The 21,497-nt window shown below is 46.1% G+C and overlaps 1 gene segment (V, D, J or C); it reads left to right on the top strand.

Moving 5' to 3' along the window:
• Positions 1-651: 651 nt before the first annotated feature.
• LOC122546572 (Ig kappa chain V region Mem5-like) lies at positions 652-10,836 on the top strand. The segment is given in 3 exon segments: positions 652-700; positions 887-1,216; positions 10,443-10,836. Coding segments are annotated over 3 exon segments (708 nt in total).
• The last annotated feature ends 10,661 nt before the right edge of the window (positions 10,837-21,497 follow it).

Below are 21,497 nucleotides of genomic sequence, written 5' to 3'. Positions count from 1 at the left end.
TGAGTATCTCTGTCATCCAATATGATCACGGATAGCCCTCTGACTTAATGCCATATTCCTACCATCTTCCCATACCCCTTGATGTTGTTAAAATGCAAAAGAATTACCTCTGTCTTTTTCTTGAATATATTCAGTCCTTTGTCCTCAACAGCCTTCTCTGGTAGAGAATTCCACTTGTTAACCATCCTGTAAGTGAAGAAATGTTTCCTCATCTGAATCCAAAACGGTCGACCCAATGTCCCCCTGAGACTGTGGCACCTGATTCCAGACTCCCCAGCCTTGGGAAATCTCCTTCCAGCATCAAGTCTGTCCAGCCCTGTTAGAATGTTATACATTGCAGTCAGACCTCCTCTCATCCTTCTCAACTCAAGTGAGTTCAGGTTCAGTTGAGGTAGACCCTGAGAGGAGAATTGAGGAATGTTTTTACCCAGAGGGTGGTGGGAGTCTGGAACTCACTGCCTGAAAGGCTGGTTGAGTCACAAACCATCGAGACATTGAAAGTGTGAGGGGCTGACGTGGCTCTCTCTGCCTGATTCCATTTACATACTGAGGAACACCCAGTCAGACTCTCACAGGATGCAGCTTTATAAAGCAGAGCCCAGTGAAGGGAGAGTTTATCAGGAACCGGGCCCAGGGACAGGGGCACACACCATGATTTCACACATCCAGCTGATCTGGCCCCTGGCATTCTGTGTCGCAGGTACAAATCTCTCTCCTTCCACCTTGAATCTTTAGCTGCTCTCCATTTCACTCCAATTCCACTGACTTGTGATTGAAGGGAAAATGCTGAAACCAGAGGAATGCTCAGTGTCTCCAACAATCTCTCATTTCGCAGTCTCTTTCTGTGACAGTTCTGACTTCACTGTGTTTCTCTCTGACCCCTCAGGTATCAGTGGGGACATCATCATGACCCAGTCACCCCCGGTGCTGTCAGTGGGACTGAGCCAGACCACAACCATCACCTGTACGGCCAGTCAATATATTACAAATGACCTCAGCTGGTACCAGCAGCGAGAAGGACAGAAACCCTCTCTCCTAATCTATGAAGCAACAACTCGAAACACAGGAGTTTCCGAGCGATTCACTGGCAGAGGATATGGGACCAGTTTCACCCTGACAATCAGCAACGTTCAGAATGAGGTTGTCGCTGACTATTACTGTAAGCAGCACAACAGGCGGCCTTGCACGTTCGGTAAAGGAACCAAGCTCAGACTGAGTAAGTCAACCTCAATCCTCCATTATTAACCCTTTCAATTTCTAAACACAATTTCTAATACACAAATACTGAATTGTTGAAGGTGTTAGTGGGGAGCTGCAGTGAATGAAATGGTTGATTGAGGAGCACTGTGTCTAACAGGGTGTCCGGCTGTACCTCTTTAGTTCCATTGCCCCCTTTAAGCAGTAAGATATAAGTCAGTCAGTTTTCCTCACCGTGTGGAGGAGCTCTGTCCATTTGCAGCCTGTGGTCCCATTCCTGCAGCATGGAGTGAAATCAGTGAGTAGCCTCCTGCCAGTCTCAGTGTGACAGACACGGGCAAAGTTTGATGTGAGCTCTGGCTCCCTGTCCCAGTCTCTGATCTCACTGACCTCAGCAGCAGCAGCAGCAGCAGCAGCAGCAGCACAGTGAGACACCGAGCTCCCACCTCCCCCAGCTTTAACTCTGCTCAATCACACAATCACAGAATTGTTACAGTGCACAAGGAGGCCATTCTGTCCATCCTGTCTGTACTGGCTCTCTGAATGAGCAATTCACTGAGTGTCATTCTCCTGCCTTCTCCCTGTCACCCTGCACATTGTTCCTTTTCAAATAACAGTCTCATTCCCTTTGGAATGTTTCAATTGAAGCTGCCTCCACCACACTCTCAGGCAGTGCATTCCACACCTTAACCACTCACTGGCTGAAAATGCTTTTCCTCATTTCACTTTTGTTACTTATCCAATTACTTTCAATCTTAATCCTTTCACAAGTGGAATCATTTTCTCTCTATTTACACTGTCCAGGCCCCTCCTGATTTTGAATTTCTGGAACAATTCTCCTCGCCGCCTTCTCCAAAGACTTAGAGGTGCCAGTGTTGGACTGGGGTGGACAAAGTTAAAAATCACACAACACAGGTTATAGTCCAACAGGGGGTTTATTTGGAAGCACTGGCTTTCGGAGCGCCCCTCCTTCATCAGGTGGTTGTCAGTGGTGCTCCAAAAGCTAGTGCTTCCACATTAACCTTTTGGACTATAACCTGGTGTGTGATCTGTAACTTTCTCCAAAGAAGACAGTCCCAAATTTTCCAATCTATCTTCATAACTGATGTTCCTCATCCCTGGAATGATCTTTGGGCATATGTTTGCCATCGCTACAAAACATTCACCTCCTTCCTGCATTATTCACATTATTTATGTCCCACATGATTTTATAAACCTCTATAAGGTCACTCCTCAGCCTCCAGCACTTCAAGGTAAAAGGTCTCAGCTTTTCCAGCCTCTCATGGTCATGGAGTCATACAGTGTGGAAACAGATCTTTCGGTCTGACTTGTCCATGCTAACTAGATATCCAAAACTGACCTCATCCCATTTGCCAGCATTTTGCCCACATCCCTCTAAACCCTTCCTATCCATGTACCCATCCAAACATCTTTTAAATGCTATAATTGTATCCGTCTCCAGCACTTTCTCCGGCAGCTCGATCCATGCACGCACCACCCCCTGTGTGACAAGTTACCCCTCAGGTCCCTTTTGGATCTTTTGCCTCTCACCTTAAACCTGTGCCCTCTAGTTTTGGACTCTCCTTCCCAAGGAAAAGACCTGGGATATACATCCTGTCCATGCCCATCATGATTTTATAAACATCTATAAGGCCACCCCTCAGACTCCGATCCTGCAGAAAAAATAACCCGTCTATTGAGCCTCTTCCGACAGCTCAAACCCTCCAGTTCCAGGCGACATCCATGTAAATCTTTTCTGCAGCATTTTAAGTTTAACAGCATCCTTCCTATCACAGGATGATCAGAATTGTTCATGTTATTCCCAAAGTAGGCTCACCAATTTCCTGTACAGCTGTAAATGATGTCCCAACTCTGATACTTAGTGCAGTGACCAATAAAGGCAAGTGTACCCAACACCTTCTTCATCGCCCTGTCTCCCTGTGACTCCACTGTCAAGGAATAATGCACCTGCCACAGCTCCTGCACTTGCCCCTGCCCCTGCCCCTGCACCTGCCCCTGCCCCTGCCCCTGCCCCTGCACTTGTCCCTGCACCTGCCCCTGCACCTGCCTGTATACCTGCCCCTGCCCCTACCCCTGCACCCCGAGGTCTCTTTATTCAGCAACACTCCACAGGGCCCTACCATGAGCTGTATAACTCCTGCCCTGGTTTGACTTTCCAAAATGCAACACCTCACATTTATCTAAATTGAACTCCATTTGCCACACGTTTAGATCAAAGTGGTGCTGGAAAAGCACAGCAGGTCAGGCAACATCCGAGGAGCAGGAAAATCGAAGTTTCGGGCAAAAGCTCTTCATCAGGATTCCTCTAGTCGAACCCCCAGATTCAGCACAGCCCTCTTGACCTGGAATCTTCTTCCCGACCTCTCCACCCCCACTCCCTCTCCGGTCTATCACCCTCACCCTCACCTCCTTCCACCAATATATTCCCAGTGCCCCGCCCCCAAACTCCCCCACCACCCCCCCTCCCACCTTTTATCTCAGCCCGCTTGGCACACCAGCCTCATTCCTGAAGAAGGGCTTATGCCCGAAACATCGATTCTCCTGCTCCTCGGATGCTGCCTGGCCTGCTGCGCTTTTCCAGCACCACACTTTTCAACAGAGAATGTTGGTAAAGGGTTGCTTTTCAGACTGGAGATGAGTTATCAGCTGTGTGCCCAAGGATTGGTGCTGGGTCCATGGCTTTTCATCATTTAAATAAATGATTTAGATGTGAATATAGGAATTATGGCGAGTTTGTAAATGGTGGGACAGTGGATAGTGAAGAAGCTTATCTGAGAGTACAATGGGACCTTGATCATTTGGGGAAATGGGCAGAGGTGTCGCAAATTGACAAAAGTGAGGACTGCAGATGCTGGAAACCAGCGTTCCGGAGAGACCACTCCCTCCACGACTCCCTATTCAGGTCCACACCCCGCACCAACCCAACCTCCACTCCCAGCACTTTCCCCTGCAACCGCAAGAAGTACAAAACTTGCGCCCACACCTCCCCCCTCATCTCCCTCCAAGGCCCCAATGGATCCTTCCATATCTGTCGCAAATTCACCTGCACCTCCACACACATCATTTACTGTATCCGCTGCACCCGATGTGGTCTCTACATTGGGGAGACAGGCCACCTACTTGCAGAACATTTCAGGGAACACCTCTGGGACACCCGCACCAACCAACCCAACCGCCCCGTGGCTGAACACTTTCACTCCCCCTCCCACTCCGTCAAGGACATGCAGGTCCTTGGCCTCCTCCATCGCCAGACCCTGGCCACATGATGCCTGGAGGAAGAGCGCCTCATCTTCCGCCTTGGAACTCTCCAACCACAAGGGATGAATGTAGATTTCTCCAGCTTCCACATTTCCCCTCCCCCCACCTTATCTTAGTCCCAACCCCCGGATTCAGCACCGCCCTCTTGACCTGCATTCTTCTTCCTGACCTCTCCGCCCCCACCCCCTCTCTGGCCTATCACCCTCACCCTCACCTCCTTTCACCTATCGTATTCCCAGCGCCCCTCCCCCAAATTCCCCCCCTCCCTACCTTTTATCTCAGCCCGCTTGGCACACCAGCTTCATTCCTGAAGAAGGGCTTATGCCCGAAATGTCGATTCTCCTGCTCCTCAGATGCTGCCTGGCCTGCTGCGCTTTTCCAGCACCATACTTTTCAACTCTGGTCTCCAGCATCTGCAGTCCTCACTTTCTCCAACATTCTCTGTCTCCTATCTTCAAGCCAATGTTTTACCCAAATGGCTAGCCCCCCTGGATCCCATGTGGTCTAACCTTACTAACCAGTCTGTCATGTGGAACCTTGTCAAACGCTTTGCTGAGGTCCATATAGACAGTGTCTACTGTTCTGCCTTCATCAATCTTCTCTTCAAATAACCTCAATCACGTTAGTGAGACCTGATTACCATGCACAAAACTGCATTGATTGTCCAAATGCATGTAAATCCTGTCCCTCAGAATTCACTCCAATAACTTCCCCAGCAATGACATCAGGCTCACTCGTTTATAGTGCCCTGGCTTTTCCTTCCAGCCTTTCTTAAATAATGGCTAACATTAGCCAACCTCTCTGGTTCTCCAGCACCTCACTCATGGCTGTCGATCAGAAACATACCTCAGCAAGGGGTCCAGCAATCTCTTTCCTAGCTTTCCACAATGTCCTGGGATACATCTGATCAGGTCCTGGAGATTTATCTACTGTCTTGCACTTTAAGGAATCCTATTCCATAATGTGGACTTTTGTCAAGACATTGCTATTTACTTCCCAAGTTCGTGACTGTATCTGAGACTTTCCCCCGCTCCCTTCCTATAACTGCCATCCATCACATACTGTTGCTGTTGCAAATTCCTCATTGCTTCCAATTGTCTCTCCAACCGATCCATTTGATCTGATAAGATTCGCAGCCAGCAGCATTTATGGCAGATATAATCCGCAGTACCCCTTAAACTCTTTAAACTCCCACATCTCACAAGTACATATCACTCTATTAAAGGCCATTTTTTTTCTCCTTCACAATCTACAGACCCAGAAAATAACAATGTTGTATTCCTCTACAAACCCTGCCCCAGGTTAAATTAATAGTTATGGCTTATATTTTAAGTTTAATCAAGGGACATATCTCCAGAAACATATAATCAAGAAAGAAGCGACTCTACTCACTACTGCAGATTCTCTGTAGGCTACACTTAAAACAACAATTAACTTATCTGATTCTGTGCTGTGAACTTCTCCCAACAGATCCCCCAAGATCAGTTGTGAATTTCACTGTTGGATAATTTTCCCAGATGCACCCCGATGTCCAGCGATACATGAATTCAAAGAGCAAAGGCAGTAACTGTGTAGGTTCTCTCTCTCTCTCTCTCTCTCTCCTGCAATGACCTCACCATCTGTTCTTCTGCCTTTTAAAACTGCTGTTGTTTTGACTTTTTTTTCCAAAGCTCCAAAACAATGCAACAGCATACAAAACAGTAATTGCTGATCCTGCAATTCGTGGAAATCACCTCCAGCAGCTAAAATACCTCAAAAAAGGAGCAGCTGTTTCAGCCAGAAATTTTTCCCGTCCTCCTTGGATTACCCAGAATCTTTCTTAACATCTAGAAACGTGCTCTCCATGGAGCTCTCAGCCTCACGGACGCTCCGCACTGATACCAGCTGCTGCTCAAGCTCCGAAACCTGGAGCTCTAACTGCTGTCACTGACCACACTTCCTACTCTCATGGTATTCCAGGAACTGCAAAGTATCCTGAAATTCCCACATAGATGCACATTCTCTCCACTCTTTGGTTATCTCTTGGCAACATTCTGATGACAAACAGCTACAGCAGGGCTCACAGTCCAGTGGGTTCAGTGTTCCAGGGTTTTGGGGAAACTCTCCAGACGACTTTAAGAAATAGGAGCAGAAATCAGCCATTCAGCCCATTGAATCTACTCTGCCATTTGATCTTGGCAGATATGCTTCTCACCCCCCATTCTCCTGCCTACTCCACGGGAATGTTTGATTCCCTTAAAAATCACAAACCTATCTATCTCTGTCTTAAATACACTCAATGACTTGGCCTCCACTGCCCTCTGTAGCAATCAGTTCCACAGATTCCCCACCCTCTGGCTGAAGATATTCCTCCTTATCTCAGCTTGAAAGGGTCAGCCCTTCATTCTGAGGCTGTGCCTTGGTTACCTCGACTCTCCTGTTTTCAGAAACATCTTCTCTGCATCCACTCTATCCAGGCTGATCAGTATTCTGTAAATTTCAATAAGATCCCTCCTCATCCTTCGAAACTCCATCGAGTACAGACCCAGAGTCCTCAACCGCGCCTCATATGACAAGCCCTTCATCCCCAGGATCATTCTTGTAAATCCCTCCAATGACAGCACATCGTTTCTTTGAATATGGGTCCCAAATCTGTTCATGATATTCCAAAAGTGTTCTGACCAGAGCATTACACAGCCTCAGCACTCCATCTCTGCTCTTATATTCTAGCCCGATTGAAATGAATGCTATCATTTCATTTGCCTTCCCAAGCACAAACTGGACCTGCCTGTTCACCTTCAGAGAAACCTGAATGAGGTTTGTGCTTTAGATTTCCAAAGCATTTCCTTATTTAGAAAACAGCCTTTGCACCTCTTCTTCCTACCAAAGTGCATAACCTCACACTGTAATACATTGTATTCTATCTGCCACTTCTTTGCCCATTCTCTGAGCCTATCTCAGACCTTTTACAGCCTTCCCACTTCCTCAACACTACCTGTCCCTCCACCTATCTCATGTCATCTGCAAACTTAGCAACAATGTCTTCACTTCCTTCATTCAGATTGTTAACGCATGACATGAATAGTTATGGTGCCAACATTAACACCTGCAGAACTCTATTAGTCACCAGCTGCCATTTTTCCTCACTCTCTGCTTTATATCAACCTATCAATCCTCAGTCCATGCCAGTACCTTGCCCCTAACTCTATGGGCTCGTAGCTTATGTCAAAGGCCTTCTGGAAATCCAAATAGATTACTTCTTCAGACTCTCCTTTGTCTGACTGGCTGGGAGCTGTTGCGGCTGTACAGGACATTGGTTAGGTCACATTTGGAATACTGTGTGTAATTCTGGTTGCCCTGCTGTAGTAAAAATCTTGTGAACCTTAAAATGCTTCAGAAAAGATTTACAAGAAGTTTGCCAAGGTTGGAGGTTTTCAGCTACTGGGAGAGGTTGAATAGGATCTAATTTCCCTGGATTGTTGGAGGCTGAGTGGTGACCATTTTGTGGTTTATAGAATCATGAGGGACATTGAAAGGGTGAGTAGAGAAGGTATTATTTTCAGAGTTGGGGAGTCCAGTTCTAGAGGCATAGGTTGAAGGCGACAGGGGAAAGAATTGAAAGGGGCTGAAGGGGCAACCTTTTCACATGGTGGGTGGTGTGTGTATAGAATGAGCTGCCAGAGGAAGAGGTGGAGGATGGTATGATTACAACATTTAAGAGGATGGGTACATGAATAGGGAGGGTTTAGAGGGATATGCGCAAAATGCTGGAAAATGGGACAAGCTTAATCAGAGGTTTGTTAAAAAGATATCGAGCTCCATCCCACTTTCCAGCTCTTGCTCCATAAGCCTGCGGTTTCACTGTTTATTCAAGTGAATGAATATTCAAGTGTTTTTCAATGTGATGAGGGTTTCTGCCTCTCTAACCCTTTCAGACAGTGAGTCCCAGATCCCACCAGCCTCTGGCTGAAAACAATTACTCCACAATTCCCCTCGAACTCTGTGTCCAATTAATTTCAATCTCTCCCCATGGTTATCATCCTCTGTGCTGATGGAAATCAGTCCTTCCTACCCACTCTATCCAGGCCTCTCATCATTTTCTACACCTCGATCAAATCTCCCCTCAGCCTCCTGTGTTCCAAAGAATACAATCCCAGCCAAACCAATCATTCCTCAAAGCTAAATCTCCCCATTTTTGACAAAATCCTCCTCTGTCCCCATCTCTAGTGGGATCACATCCTTCCTGTAATGTGGTGACCAGTGCCGTACACAGTTCTCTCACTGTGCTCTAACTGGGCTTTTATACAGTTCCAGAATAAACAAACTCCTTGCTTTCGCTCTCAACCAAAAATGATAAAGGGAGGTGATGGTCTAATGATATAATTACTGAACTCTTAATCCAGAGGTCTAGATAATGTTCTGGGAACCAGGGTTAGAATCCTGCCACAGCTGATGGTGGAATGTGAATTCAATAAAAAAATCTGGAATTAAGAGTCTAATGATGACCATCGTTGATTGTCAGGAAAAAGCCATCTGATTCACTAATGACCTTTAGGGAAGGAAACGGTCATCGTTACCATGTGACTCCAGACCCACAGTAATGTGGTTGACTCTAAACTGCCCTCTGGGCGATTATGGAAGGGCAATAAATGCTGCCGATCCAGCAATGACCTCATTCCATCAAGGGAAAAAGAAAAACAGTTTATCCCATGTGTCTTCTTAACCACCTTACTGACCCGCATTCATTAATCACCATGGCCACATCTTCCACCTCCACACACATGTGACTTCCAGGTTCAAATTGACAAGAGACATTCCTTTGATATCTGAGAAACAGATAGAAACATCAAACATTCAGCCCTTCAAGCCTGCTCCAACATTCAATATGATCATGGCCAATCATCCCACATAGTCCCCTGTTCCTGCTTTCTCCCCACATTCTTTGATCCCATTAATCCAAAGAAATATATCTAATTCCTTCTTGAACACATACTGCATCTAATTCCCTCATGCTGGAAAAATGGATGAGAATTATTGGGTTGTTGTTTTTTGACCAATGTGGACACAATGGACTGATGGGTCTTTTGGGTCTCTCTGACTCTATGACTCTATTATATTATGAATAACCGGGTACCAAGGACTGGCCCCTGTGGTACCCCAACTGGTAACTACCTGCCATTCAGTAAAAGACTTGTTCTTCCTGCCCTGTCTGCCAACCAGTTCCCAATCCATGTCAGTACATGACCACAATCCTCTTGTTCAGTAGGATTTCCCTGATTCACTTGGACATATTTCATCCTGTCAGCTCTTTGCCTTCCTGAGGTCCTGTTCAATTTTAATCCTGCATTTTCTATCCTCCTCTCAGCTTTCTGCAGGTTTGATCTCCAGATAACCAACATCACCTTCCCTGTTTGGTCTTCCCTACACTGGCTGCCTTTTGATATCCCAGGCTAAGAGTCTAGATTTGGGAGTCCCACCCTTACTCTTTGTGGGAACAGATTCTGAATGATTTCTGTCTTGTCACTTGAGGGCTCCCACTGCCCTGACACTGATTTCCCATCATGTCACTGGTTCCAGTCCACTTTTACTAAATTATCAAAACATTTAGTAAAATGAAAACTTTTACACTTACTCCATGGCTCTCCATTTCCATCCTTAATTTCCATCTCACTGAGTTCTGATCGCTCTCATGAAAATGCTCGCCATCTTTTAGCTCTTCCATCTGCCCACATTCATTCCCCAAATGACGGTCCAAAACTGTCTCTTCTCTTTCACTATCACCTTCTCAGGGGCAAGTAGGGATGAGCAATAAATTCTGCTCCTGCTAGTGACACTCATATCCCAAGAATCAATTTTAAAAATGTAAATTCTTTTGTCTGGTTTAATAGGTATTGGAGACAAATATTCAAACATTTTACCAGTGAATATTCTGAGAATTGAAATCCCTTTGAATGGCATGGATTAAAATTGTTTCTCTTGTCTTTCAGGCCGTGAGAACTCTCAGCCCAAGCTGACCCTGCTGCCCCCTTCCCCAGAGCAGGTCAATGCCAAGGGCACTGCCACCCTGGTGTGCCTTGCCAATCACTTCTATCCCGATGAGCTGGAGGTGCAGTGGAAGAAGGACGGTGCAGTCATTTCGGACGGGGTTCAGACCAGTAACTACCTGCGAGCTTCGGACAGCACCTACAGTGTCAGCAGCCTGCTCACCCTCTCTGGGTCTGACTGGGAGTCCAACGCTCGCTTCTCCTGTGCCCTCACCCACGTGACCCTCCCCTCTCCCCTCAGCAAGAGCATTAGGAGATCAGAATGTGTGTAGAGTGTTTGAGACAGTCCACAGAGGAGACACAACTTTAAACAGAACAGGGCTGAACTGGCAGGACAAAGATCATTGTCAGCACTGAATTTCAACTCTCTTCCATCTCAGGACTGGCTCAGGGACACTTCTGAGGTTCAGGAGTAAAGGTAGTTCATTGGGACAGTGTAGTCAGAGCTTTACGCTGTGTCAAACCTCATGCTCTCCCTGTTCTAGGACTTTTTGATTGGGACAGGGTTGATTTGTGATGCCAAGTAAAATCTCTTGAAGTTGCTGAAGGCTGTCAGCTGTACAAAACAATGTGAACCTTCGAAATTTCTGCTTCAATAAATCAGATCTCCTTCCTGCTCAGCAGCCAGTTCCAATTTAAGGTTTTTGTCACTATTTGAAGGGCAGGATTCTCATGTTATTGAGAAAATCTCCACAAGTGTTTTCCTCAAAAGCCATTGTAGCTGTTATTTTGTGCAGCTTCCTCTGTCTGGGCTGTTAATTGCAGTCTGTTTTCTGTCAATGTCAGTCTGGAAAAGGGAATAAAGATGATGAAGATTCAGTCTCTATCTCTGTGTGCTTTGGAAATGGACCACTCCATTCAGCTGATTAGCTGCATGTCAGCATGACATTGTCACAATTGGCTACGTGGCCTGTCAATCCGTGGTAGATGATACTGACAGCCAATCAGCAATCAGTTTCAAATAATCCAGTTGGTCCGGAATCTGTGGAGATTACAAGATTACAAACAGAATAGAAACTGAAAGCTGTTGGGATTCAATAATTACAATCTGAGGCATTCCGTGTTCACTCTCCGGTCCAAACTCAGGTGCTGGGATCACACTGTGCACTCTGCTTCATGCTGTGTTGTACCTGAAATGATCTGAGGCCAATCACTGACACTGCAGACTGTGTCTCTCTGAGTGAGTGTACTACATAATGCTGCCTGTAGGTGTCACTCTGAGTGTGGGTGTATTATTCAAAGAGACACCTACAGGCAGCTAGGGTTGTGAACATGTTACTCAGTGCTGCCTGACTCTGTGTGTGTTAACTCAGTGTTGCCTGTAGGTGTGTCTCTGAGTGTGTGTGTGTTATTCTGCACTGCCTGTAGGTATCTCAGTGAGTGTCAGTGTGTTACTCTGTGTTGCCTGCAGGTGTCTCTAAGTGATGGATAGAGAATAGTCTTTGTGATGGGGATTGAAGATTAGGCCTTAATCTTCTCAAATCTCAGATGAAAAACAATTTAGCCTGAGATGGCAGCTCATTTGGCCAAAGTTAAAAATCGCACAACACCAGGTTAGAGTCCAACAGGTTTCTTTGGAAGTACAAGCTTTCGGAGCACTGCTCCTTCATCAGGCAGCTAGTGGGGCAGGATCATAGTTCACAGAATTTGTCATGAAATTGAGATGGCAGCTGAGAAAGATGAATACTGAGAGTGTGTTCTCAGTAAGGGAGGGATTTCAGAGGCAGTGCACTCTGTAGTTCCTAATGTGCTCCCCAATTACAAGGAGCCGGGGTCATTGCAGTTGTGGTTGTCTGCTCAGCCAGTGCTGGCTAGCCATAGTCGTATTTCAATGGTCAATTAGCCCTAAACCAGGTGCAGCAATATTACCTTACAGGGAGGGAGCTGTCTGAGTGAGGGAGGTTGAATTCTTGCAGCCCTGAGAGTGATTGCAGTGGATTAATTAAGGGTGCTACCACCATGAAGGTGTGACCTTCTCTCCCTCTGCCTCAGCTGTGATGACGCTCAGGGTTAAACTCACCACCAGTCATTTCTGTTTGTAATGAGCGAGTGGGGGGAAGGGGAAATGAGGACTGAAGATTCTGGAGATCAGAGTTGATAGTGTGTTGCTGGGAAACCACAGCAGGTCAGGCAGCATCCAAGGAGCAGGATAATCAATATTTTGGGCATAAGCTCTTCATCAGGAATGGAGGGAAGGTCAACCTCTCCCAAAGGCAGCACAGGCTGGATCGATGGGGCCACAAGAGTAAGCAAGGGGAGATTGAGGGTGACAGAAGGAGGGGGTTGGTTGGCAGGTTGTTATTCAGAGTCAGGTCCCAGAGCATCAGTCCTTCTGACACTCCCCTTTTTATCTGTCAGCCAGGACTCCCTGATTGGACACGGTTAACAGCTCATCAGGGAACTCATATTATCAGAAAAAATGAAACATTTATCGAACAAGGAGTGCATGAACTAAACGACACTAGACAAAATGAGTGGTTTGAAAGATTTCATTACAGACATCACCAAGTTGGCCCAACAAGTCCACACCGACCCACTGAAGAGAAACTCCCCGAGACCCATTCCCCTGCCCTATCACTCGACATTTCCCCTGACCGACACATTCCTGAACACTGTGACAATTGTAACATGGCCAATTCACCTAACCTGCACATCATTGGATTGTGGAAGGAAACTGGAGCACACGGAGGAAATCCACACAGACACAGGGGGAGCGTGCAAACTCCACAAAGATCTGGGGCTGAAATCGAACTTGGGTCCCTGGTGCTGTGCGTTAGCCATGCTAACCACTGAGCCACCATGCCACAAATTTTAAAAAATGCCCAAAGAGTTTGAGCTTTTGTTAAGCTCCATGAGCCTGACGTGATATAAACTATAAACATGCAACCCTCTGCCAGGGAAGGTAGTGCAGGGTGGAAACCTTACAACCTTTAAATATCAGAACATGCAAGGATCTGGGATAAGTGCAGGAAATTGGGATGAGAGTGCCTTTACTGGTAGTTATGTTGGTACAGACACAATGGGACAAAGGACCTTTTCTGCTCTGTATCAATCTGTGCTCCATGTTGAGAGGGCAGTGCAGGTTAATGGTGACTAGGTGAGGCAGTTCTAAGATGGCAAACACATGATCAAGGGTCAGAGGAAATGGCTCAAGCTTCAGTGAGGGCCCAAGTAAGTGCTTGGGAGGAGGGTCAAGGCTAATGGAGACACGGTCAATGGAGACTGAGTGAGGTCACAGGGTGCTGACTGGCATCTCATTGTGTTGTAGTGAGGTAAATGGGGACAAGAGGGGAGTGTGGAGGGAGGGAGTGCAATTTCAGTTAAAATGTGAACTTTGTCAGCAGCAGCATGACCTTCAGCACCAGGGGATATCCCTGACTGTGTCAGGCTCACTGACTGCTCTCTGTGTGATTCCACACAGCCACTCATCTGGTCACTACGCAAAGTCTTGTTTATGTTTACACTACAATTTACACCACCGTCTGCACCCACCGTCTGCACCTTCTGTCTACACCACTGTCTGCACCCACCGTCTACATCCACTGTCTGCACCACCGTCTGTACCCATTGTCTGCACCCAGCATCCACAGCCACTGTCTAGTCCCTCTGTTTGCACCCACCATCTACACCCACTGTCTACACCGCTGTCTGCACCCTCCATCTACACCTCCCATCTTTCTGCTGTTGTAAGATTGTATCCAATGATTCCATTGAGATGACTGCAACCGAAGCCTGAATTTTAGAACCAGCAATGATTGTCTTCTAACCCTGACCTACAAAGTCTGTGTTCCACATTGGGCTGATTAATATTAATTACTGAATGCCATTTGATTTCGGTGATGGCAGGACTGACGGATAAGGAGAGGTTGAGTTGATGAGGATTGTCTTCATTGGCTTTTAGAAGAATGAAGGAAGGGACTCTTGGAGAAAGCTATAAAATTGGAACAGGACGAGACAAATTAGATGGAGGAAAGATGTTCCCAATGGTGGGGAAGTCCAGAACCAGGGCACATGGTTTAAGGTTAAGGGGTAAACTCTATAGGACAGAATTGAGGAAAAATGTTTTCACCCAGAGAGTGGTGAGCCTGTGGAATTCTCTGTCACAGAAAGTGGTTGAGGCCAAAACGTGATGTTATCAAGAAAGAGGTAGGTATAGCTCTTGTGGCTAAAGAATCAAGGGATATGGGGTAGGGACGGATTACAGTAATGTGCTCCATGACCAGCTTCAATCATATTGAATGGCATAGCAGGCTGGAGGGGCCGAATGGCCAACTCCTGCTCCTATCCACTATGTTTCTACATCATGTAAAATAGATTGCCAGGTGGAGGTCACTCTGTCAGATGGGCAAGTATCCATTCACAGATTCCATCTCCACTACTCCCCTTTCATTTTAATTGAGTCCATCTATTCCTATTTGTTATCTGGCCAGTGACCACACCTCCCTTCACCAACCCAGCAACGAGCTGTGCTAATAACCCATCGTTTGTTTTAATTTGCTAACTGGGTGATGTGGATGGGGTTTTCAAAAACAGGAAGAGCTGAATTCTTATCGCCCCTTGTGCTGATTATTTTGTGTGCCTCCCTCAATATGGGTGACACAGCACTGCTGCCTCACAGAGCCAGGGACCCAGGTTCGAGAGTCACTTAGCATAGTAATAGGCCCCTCGGCCCACCATGTCAATGCTGACCAACAAACATTCAACTACACTAAACTCGTTTACCCGCAGTTGCCTGGAGCCTACTATGCCCTGGTATTATAAGTGCTCATCCAAATGTTTTTAAAGGTTGTGAAATTTTCAGCCTGCACCACCGTCTCAGGCAGCATGTTCCATATATCTACCACATGCTGGGTCAAAACATTCTTCCACCTTAATCTTATAACCCCTGGTCTTAAATAGGTCTGGGTGAGGAGCGGAGGCTGCAAAACAGTGTGAGAGGTCAGGAGTGGAGAGAGGGAGAACAGTGCAAGGGTGAGGAATGGAGGTTGGAGTCGGAAGACACTTGTGTTCTGGAAAGCAGCACAAATAGGGAAGAGATCCAAGAGCTGATAGGAATAGTCTCCATGCTTCCTCACAGTAGCTTTATGGTGGGAAAGAGAATAAATCAGGAGATAATGAGGGCCTGGAACAAAGGCTGCTCATTAATTACAAATGACTTTAATCCTCGCTGATTATTTATAGTCAGATTTTCCTTTTTCATTCATTCACGGGATGAGGGTGTCACTGCCTTGGACAGCATTTATTGCCCACCCCTAATTGCCCCAGAGGGCAGTTAACAGTCATCCACATTGCTGTGGGATTGGATTCCCATGTAGGCCAGACCAGGTAAGGATAGCAGTTCCCTTCCCTAAAGGTCGTTAGTAAACCAGAGGGGTTTTCCTGACAATCGACATGGATTCATGGCCATCGTTAGACTCTTAATTGCAGACTTTTTAATTGAATTTAAATTCCCCCATCTGCCACGGTGGGATTTGAGCCTGTGTCCCCAGAACCATATCTGGGTCTCTGTGCATTAATCACAGAAGGTTAGTATGTAGGTACAGCAAGTCATCAGGAAAGCTCATAGAACATTATGGTGTAGTGTGAGGGGAAACTGAATGCAAGACTTCATTGAAACAAGCAAGATCCTGAGGGTCCTTGACCAGGTGAATGTGGAAAGGATGTTTCCTCTTGTGGGAGAATCCAGAACTAGGGATCACTGTTTAAAATTAAGGGAGAGTCCATTCAAAACAGAGATTAGGAAACATGTTTTTCTCTCAGAGATTGTCAGTCTTTGGAATTCCCCTCCTTAAAAGGCAGTCGATGCAGAATTTAGAATCCGTCCAGTGTGGAAACAGGCCCTTCAGCCCAACAAGTCCACACAAACCCTCCGAAGAGTAATTAATCCAGACCCATTTCCCGACCCTATATTTACCCTAGGAAGAGGTAGATAGATTCTTGATGACTGAAGGGATGGAACATTATCAGAGAATGTAGAGTTGAGGTTAAAATCATATCAACTACGATCTTATTGAATGGGGGAGCAGGTTCAAAGGGCCGAGTGCCTACATTTGTTCCTTGCCCATATGTTGCCTCACACAACTTCGCACAAGCAAAGACTGCCACTCGTATTTTCTACCTGCAGATTAAGCTGCTTGTGCAATAGGCCTCATCTACACAGTGTTTTCACCAGCCTTTCATTGTGAGGTTAAAGATAATGGTCCCATAATCAATCCATTAACTCTATTTGTTGGTTTATTTAAAACAATAAAATAAATTACAAGTCATTAAACAGACATTACAGCAAGCAATAATAGGCAGCACGATGGCTCAGTGGTTAGCACTGCTGCCTCACCGTGCCAGGGAACCGCCTCAGTTGGGTCTGTGTGGAGTATGCACATTCTCCCTGTGTCTGCGTGGGCTTCCCCCGGGTGCTCTGGTTTCCTCCCACAGTCTAAAGATCTGCAGGCTCGATACATTGACCATGCTAAATTGCCCAGAGTGTACAGGAATATGCAGGTTTAGTGGAGTAGCCATTGGAACATACAGAGATAGGATAGGGGTCGAGATAGAATGACCTTCGGAGGGGCGGTATGGAGTCAATGGGCTGAATGGCCTACCTCCACACTATAGGGATTCTGTGTTACAAATGCAAGTTCCTTCTTTCCATTCTAGCCCTGAAGCATGCATGTGGTTCTGTCTCATATCCACTCAAGAGATGGCAACCCTTTGAAGGCAGGAGCAGCCTCTATTCTTTTGGAAAGTACTTCTTCCACTCTGTGTCCTTCACAGCCTCGTAGACAGCAACAATGACATCGGGAAATAACCCAAGGCTATAATCTTCTGGGCTCTTCATTAAACTGTGGATCCTGAAAAATACAATTAATGTCCAAGTCAATGAACATATTTCTCAGCAATCCCTAAATGCTGAGTTTTAGTACTCAGCAGGCCCCAGGAGTCAAAATAACTGAGTAGATCATTGCTCTGAATTGCTCATAAATTTCACCTTCACATTTCTGGAGGCTTTGATCAAAAAGGTTGCCTACTCCTCTCCAATATACAGCTTAAAATCAGTTCCAACTCCCAACCATCCAGCTGAGAGCAGAGCCCTGTACAAACTGGAACCTGGTCAGTGGAAGCACTGTCACCTCTGTCTCAGAAGCTTTGGGGAGTCTATTTTGATCATAGAGTCCTTCAGCACTGGAGGCTGTTCAGAGGATGTTCCCCTGACTGATCCCAGGGATGAAAGTGCTGTCCCATGAGGAGCAGTTAAAGAGCTTGGGCATGTACTCGCTGGAGTTCAAAAGAATGAGGAGGGATCTGATTGAAAATGTGAAAGGGGATTGAGAAAGTACTTCTTCCACTCTGTGTCCTTCACAGCCTCGTTGGGGGACGTTGAATAGATGCTCCCCCTTACGGGACAGTCTGGAACAAGAGGTCAGCGATATCGAGTGAGAGGAGGTCGGTTCAAAACTGAGCTGAGGAGAAACTACATCTCCCAGAGGGTTGTGAATCTGTGAAACTCAATGCCCCAGAGTGCAGTGGAGGTAGAATCAATCAACAGGTTCAAGAAAGATGTGTTTCTGATGAAAAGTGAGATAAAGAGCGATGGGGAGCAGGCAGGAGAGTGGAGTTGAGACCAGGATAAGATCAGCCACAGTCATGTTAAATGGCAGAGCAGGCTCGAAGGGCTGAATTGCCTCCTCCCGCTCCTAATTCCTATGTTGAACACACAGTCAAGGCTGACACTGCAAAACTGAGGGAGCTGTTGTCTTTCAGGTGAGATACAAAACAGAGGTCCTGCCACAATATATCGAACTGTACTATCTCCCCCAGTGACAAGTGCTGGAATTTGAATTCAAATCACAAAGCAAGCCTCATTAATGGTGACCATGATAATGATCTGGATTTCATGTGACTCCAGCCCCACAGCAATCTGGTTAACTCTTAGGTGCCTTCTGAGAGGCCACAGAAAGGCCAGCAGTTCAAGGGTAATTAGTCTTGGGTAACAAATGCTGATCTATGCCAGTGACACCCATCTCCCAGAAAACAGAGTGCAACAGAGATTGACGTCAGCCAAAATTGTCAGATCAGACTCCCAATGAGATGAGGAGATGGTTAAAAATGAATTCAGCTCAGAAGGAACAGGTCCCCACTTGTTTACACATCATTGCTGACAAAATAAGTGAGAGAAAACAGAAAACGAAAGGTGAGAACACTCAAATGTGGGAATATCAGTGAAAATTCAGGCAACTAAAGGAAGATATGAAGAACTGCAAAGGAAGACAAAAAGGAAGCAAGAGTTACAAAAAGTGATTGAGAAAGAGACCTGCAAGGGGTAACAAGAATAACACAAATGTTTTACACAAAAATTAGAAAATCAAGGGGACTCCAGTGAAATGTGAACCCTTTAAAAACAAACTGGGAATTCCATGAATGAAACTAAGGGAATTGCCGGTATGTACAATAATTAGTTGTGTCAGTCTTCACAGTCAAGGAACGGGATAATGCAGCTTCCATTCCAGGGAGGTTAGTAATGAATTGAAGACTGGAATTCGCAAAACTTGATACATGCCAGAAAACAGCAGTGGAAAACAAGCAGCTCTAAAGGCTGACAGATTCTCCAGGGCCTCAGGGGTTTAAAGGAAGGGGGGAAGAATTTTCAGAAGGTTTTCCCATCAGGTTCCAAAGCAGCAACCGTTCCTTTAGTTTGGAAAATATCCTGCTGTAACTCCACGGGTTCAAGAAAGATGAGAGAGGGAACCGTGGAAATTACATTCTGGTCAATCTAACATCTCTTTTGGGGGGTTCATTGGAATCTATAATTAACAGCCAAGAAAATGAACATGTAGAGAATTGGAAATAGCCCACATAGATTTGTGATGGGTAGGTTCGGACTAACGAACCAAATGCATTGACCAAAATAGTCGATAGGGCAAAAAGTCTCATCAACTTTCAGAAATACTCGATAATTTCCCACAAAACATCTGCTGACCAAAGGTAAAACCCATGGGATTGAAGATGAATGTTTGACTTGGTTTGGAGGCTGGTTTAGTGACAGACAACAGAGAAAGAAAGTGACGAGTGGTGTTCCACAAGGATTCTGTGGTGAGGCCTTACCTACTGACTGTATGTATTAATGAGAATCATAGTTCCACATTGACACAAAGACTGATGGAATAGTAAGCAGTGCAGATGGTCTTTTTGTTTAAAACTCACTCTGAGGACATGGGTGTTGCTGTCTGGGCCAGCATTTATTACACGTTCTGTGTTGCCCTTGTGAATCATGCAATCATCATCCAGTGTAGAAGTAGGCCATTCAGCCCATCAAATCCACACCAACCCACCAAACAGCATCCCATCTGGACTGACCCCATTCCTGTACTGCAGCATTTCCTACGGCCAACCCACCCAGCCAACACATCCCTCGACACTATGCGCAATTTGGCATGGCTAATCCACCTAACCAACATATCTATGGACTGGATGGAAGAAACCCACACAGACATGGAGAAAATGTGCAACCTCCACACAGACAGTTGTCCCAGGGTGAAATTGAACCCAGGTCCCTAGTGCTGTGAGGTAGCAGCACTAACCACTGAGCCACAATCCTGCCCTTTGCAAGGTGGTGGTGAGCTGCCTTATTGAACCACTGCAGTCCATGTGCTGTAGATAAACCCACAATGCCCTTAGGGAGGGAATTCCAGGATTTTCATCCAGCGACACTGGAGGAACAGTAATATATTTTAAAATCAAGATTCTATGTGGATTTGAGGGGAACATGTTTTTGGTGGTGTTCTGTGTCCTTCTACATGGAAATGATCGTGGGTTTGGAAGGTGCTGTCTCAAGAGACTTGGTGTGAATTCCTGCAGTGCATCTTGTAGATGGTGCACACGGCTGTGACTGAGTATCAGTGGTGGAGGGAGTGTATGTTTATCGATGTGGTGCCAATCAAGCAGGCTGCTTTGTACTGGAAGATATCAAGCTTCTTGATTGTTTTTGGAGCTGCATCCATCCAGGCAAGTGGGGAGTAACCCACCACAGTCCTATCCAAAACTTGACTGATCTTTTCTTAATTAATTTACTGGATTAGGTATCACTTGCTATGTCAGCATTTATTGCTCAGAATCAAATGGGGTGGCACAGCACTGGGACCAAGGTTTAATTCCACCCTCAGGCAATTAACTGTGTGGAGTTTACACATTCTCCCTGTGCCTGCCTGGGTTCCCTCCCGGTGATCTGGTTTCCTTCTACAGTCCACAAACGTGCGGGTTAGGTGGAATGGCCATGGGAAATGAAAGGTTATAGGGGAGTGGGTCTGGGTGAGATGTTCTTTGGAGAGGCGGTTTGGGCTGAATGGCCTGTTTCCACATTGTAGGGATTCTATGAATTTCTTCACTCAGAGGGTTTGGAATCTTTGGGATACTCATCGATACTTAGGCGTTTGAATAAATTCAAGATAGAGATGATTCACATGTAGGGAGGCAATGAGTTAATGGTATCATCACTAGATTCTTAATCCAAAGAGCCAAGTAATGTTCTGGGGGACCTGGGATCACCGTGGGGCAGCTCGGTGGTACAGTGGTTAGCACTGCTGCCTCACAGCACCAGGATCCCAGGTTCGATTTTAGCCTCGGGTGACTGCCTTTTATGGAGTTTGCACATACTCCATGTGTCTGCATGGGATTCCTCTGGGTGCTCCGGTTTCCTCCCACAATCCAAAGATGTGCAGGTTAGGTGAATTGGTCACGCTAAATTGCCCATAGTCAGGGGTGAATATGAGGAATGAGTCTGGGTGGGTTACTCTTCGGAGGGTCGGTGTGGACTTGTTGGGCCAAAGGGCCTGTTTCCATACTGTAGGGAATCTAATCTAAATCCTGGCAATGCATGGAGTGGAATTTTAAATTCAAAAAGACTCTGGAGTTAAGAGTCTAATGACGACCATTGTTGGGGGAGAACCCTGTCGGGCCCACTAATGTCCATCAGATTGCTGTCCTTGCCCATACTGACTGACATAT

The sequence above is a fragment of the Chiloscyllium plagiosum genome, unplaced genomic scaffold (genome assembly GCF_037043375.1).
Source record: "Chiloscyllium plagiosum isolate Xiang-an unplaced genomic scaffold, Cpla_swu_hap1 HiC_scaffold_9, whole genome shotgun sequence".
NCBI classification, from domain to species: domain Eukaryota; kingdom Metazoa; phylum Chordata; class Chondrichthyes; order Orectolobiformes; family Hemiscylliidae; genus Chiloscyllium; species Chiloscyllium plagiosum.
Note: the sequence above shows the minus strand (reverse complement) of the source record. Positions and strands in the feature narration are given on the sequence as shown.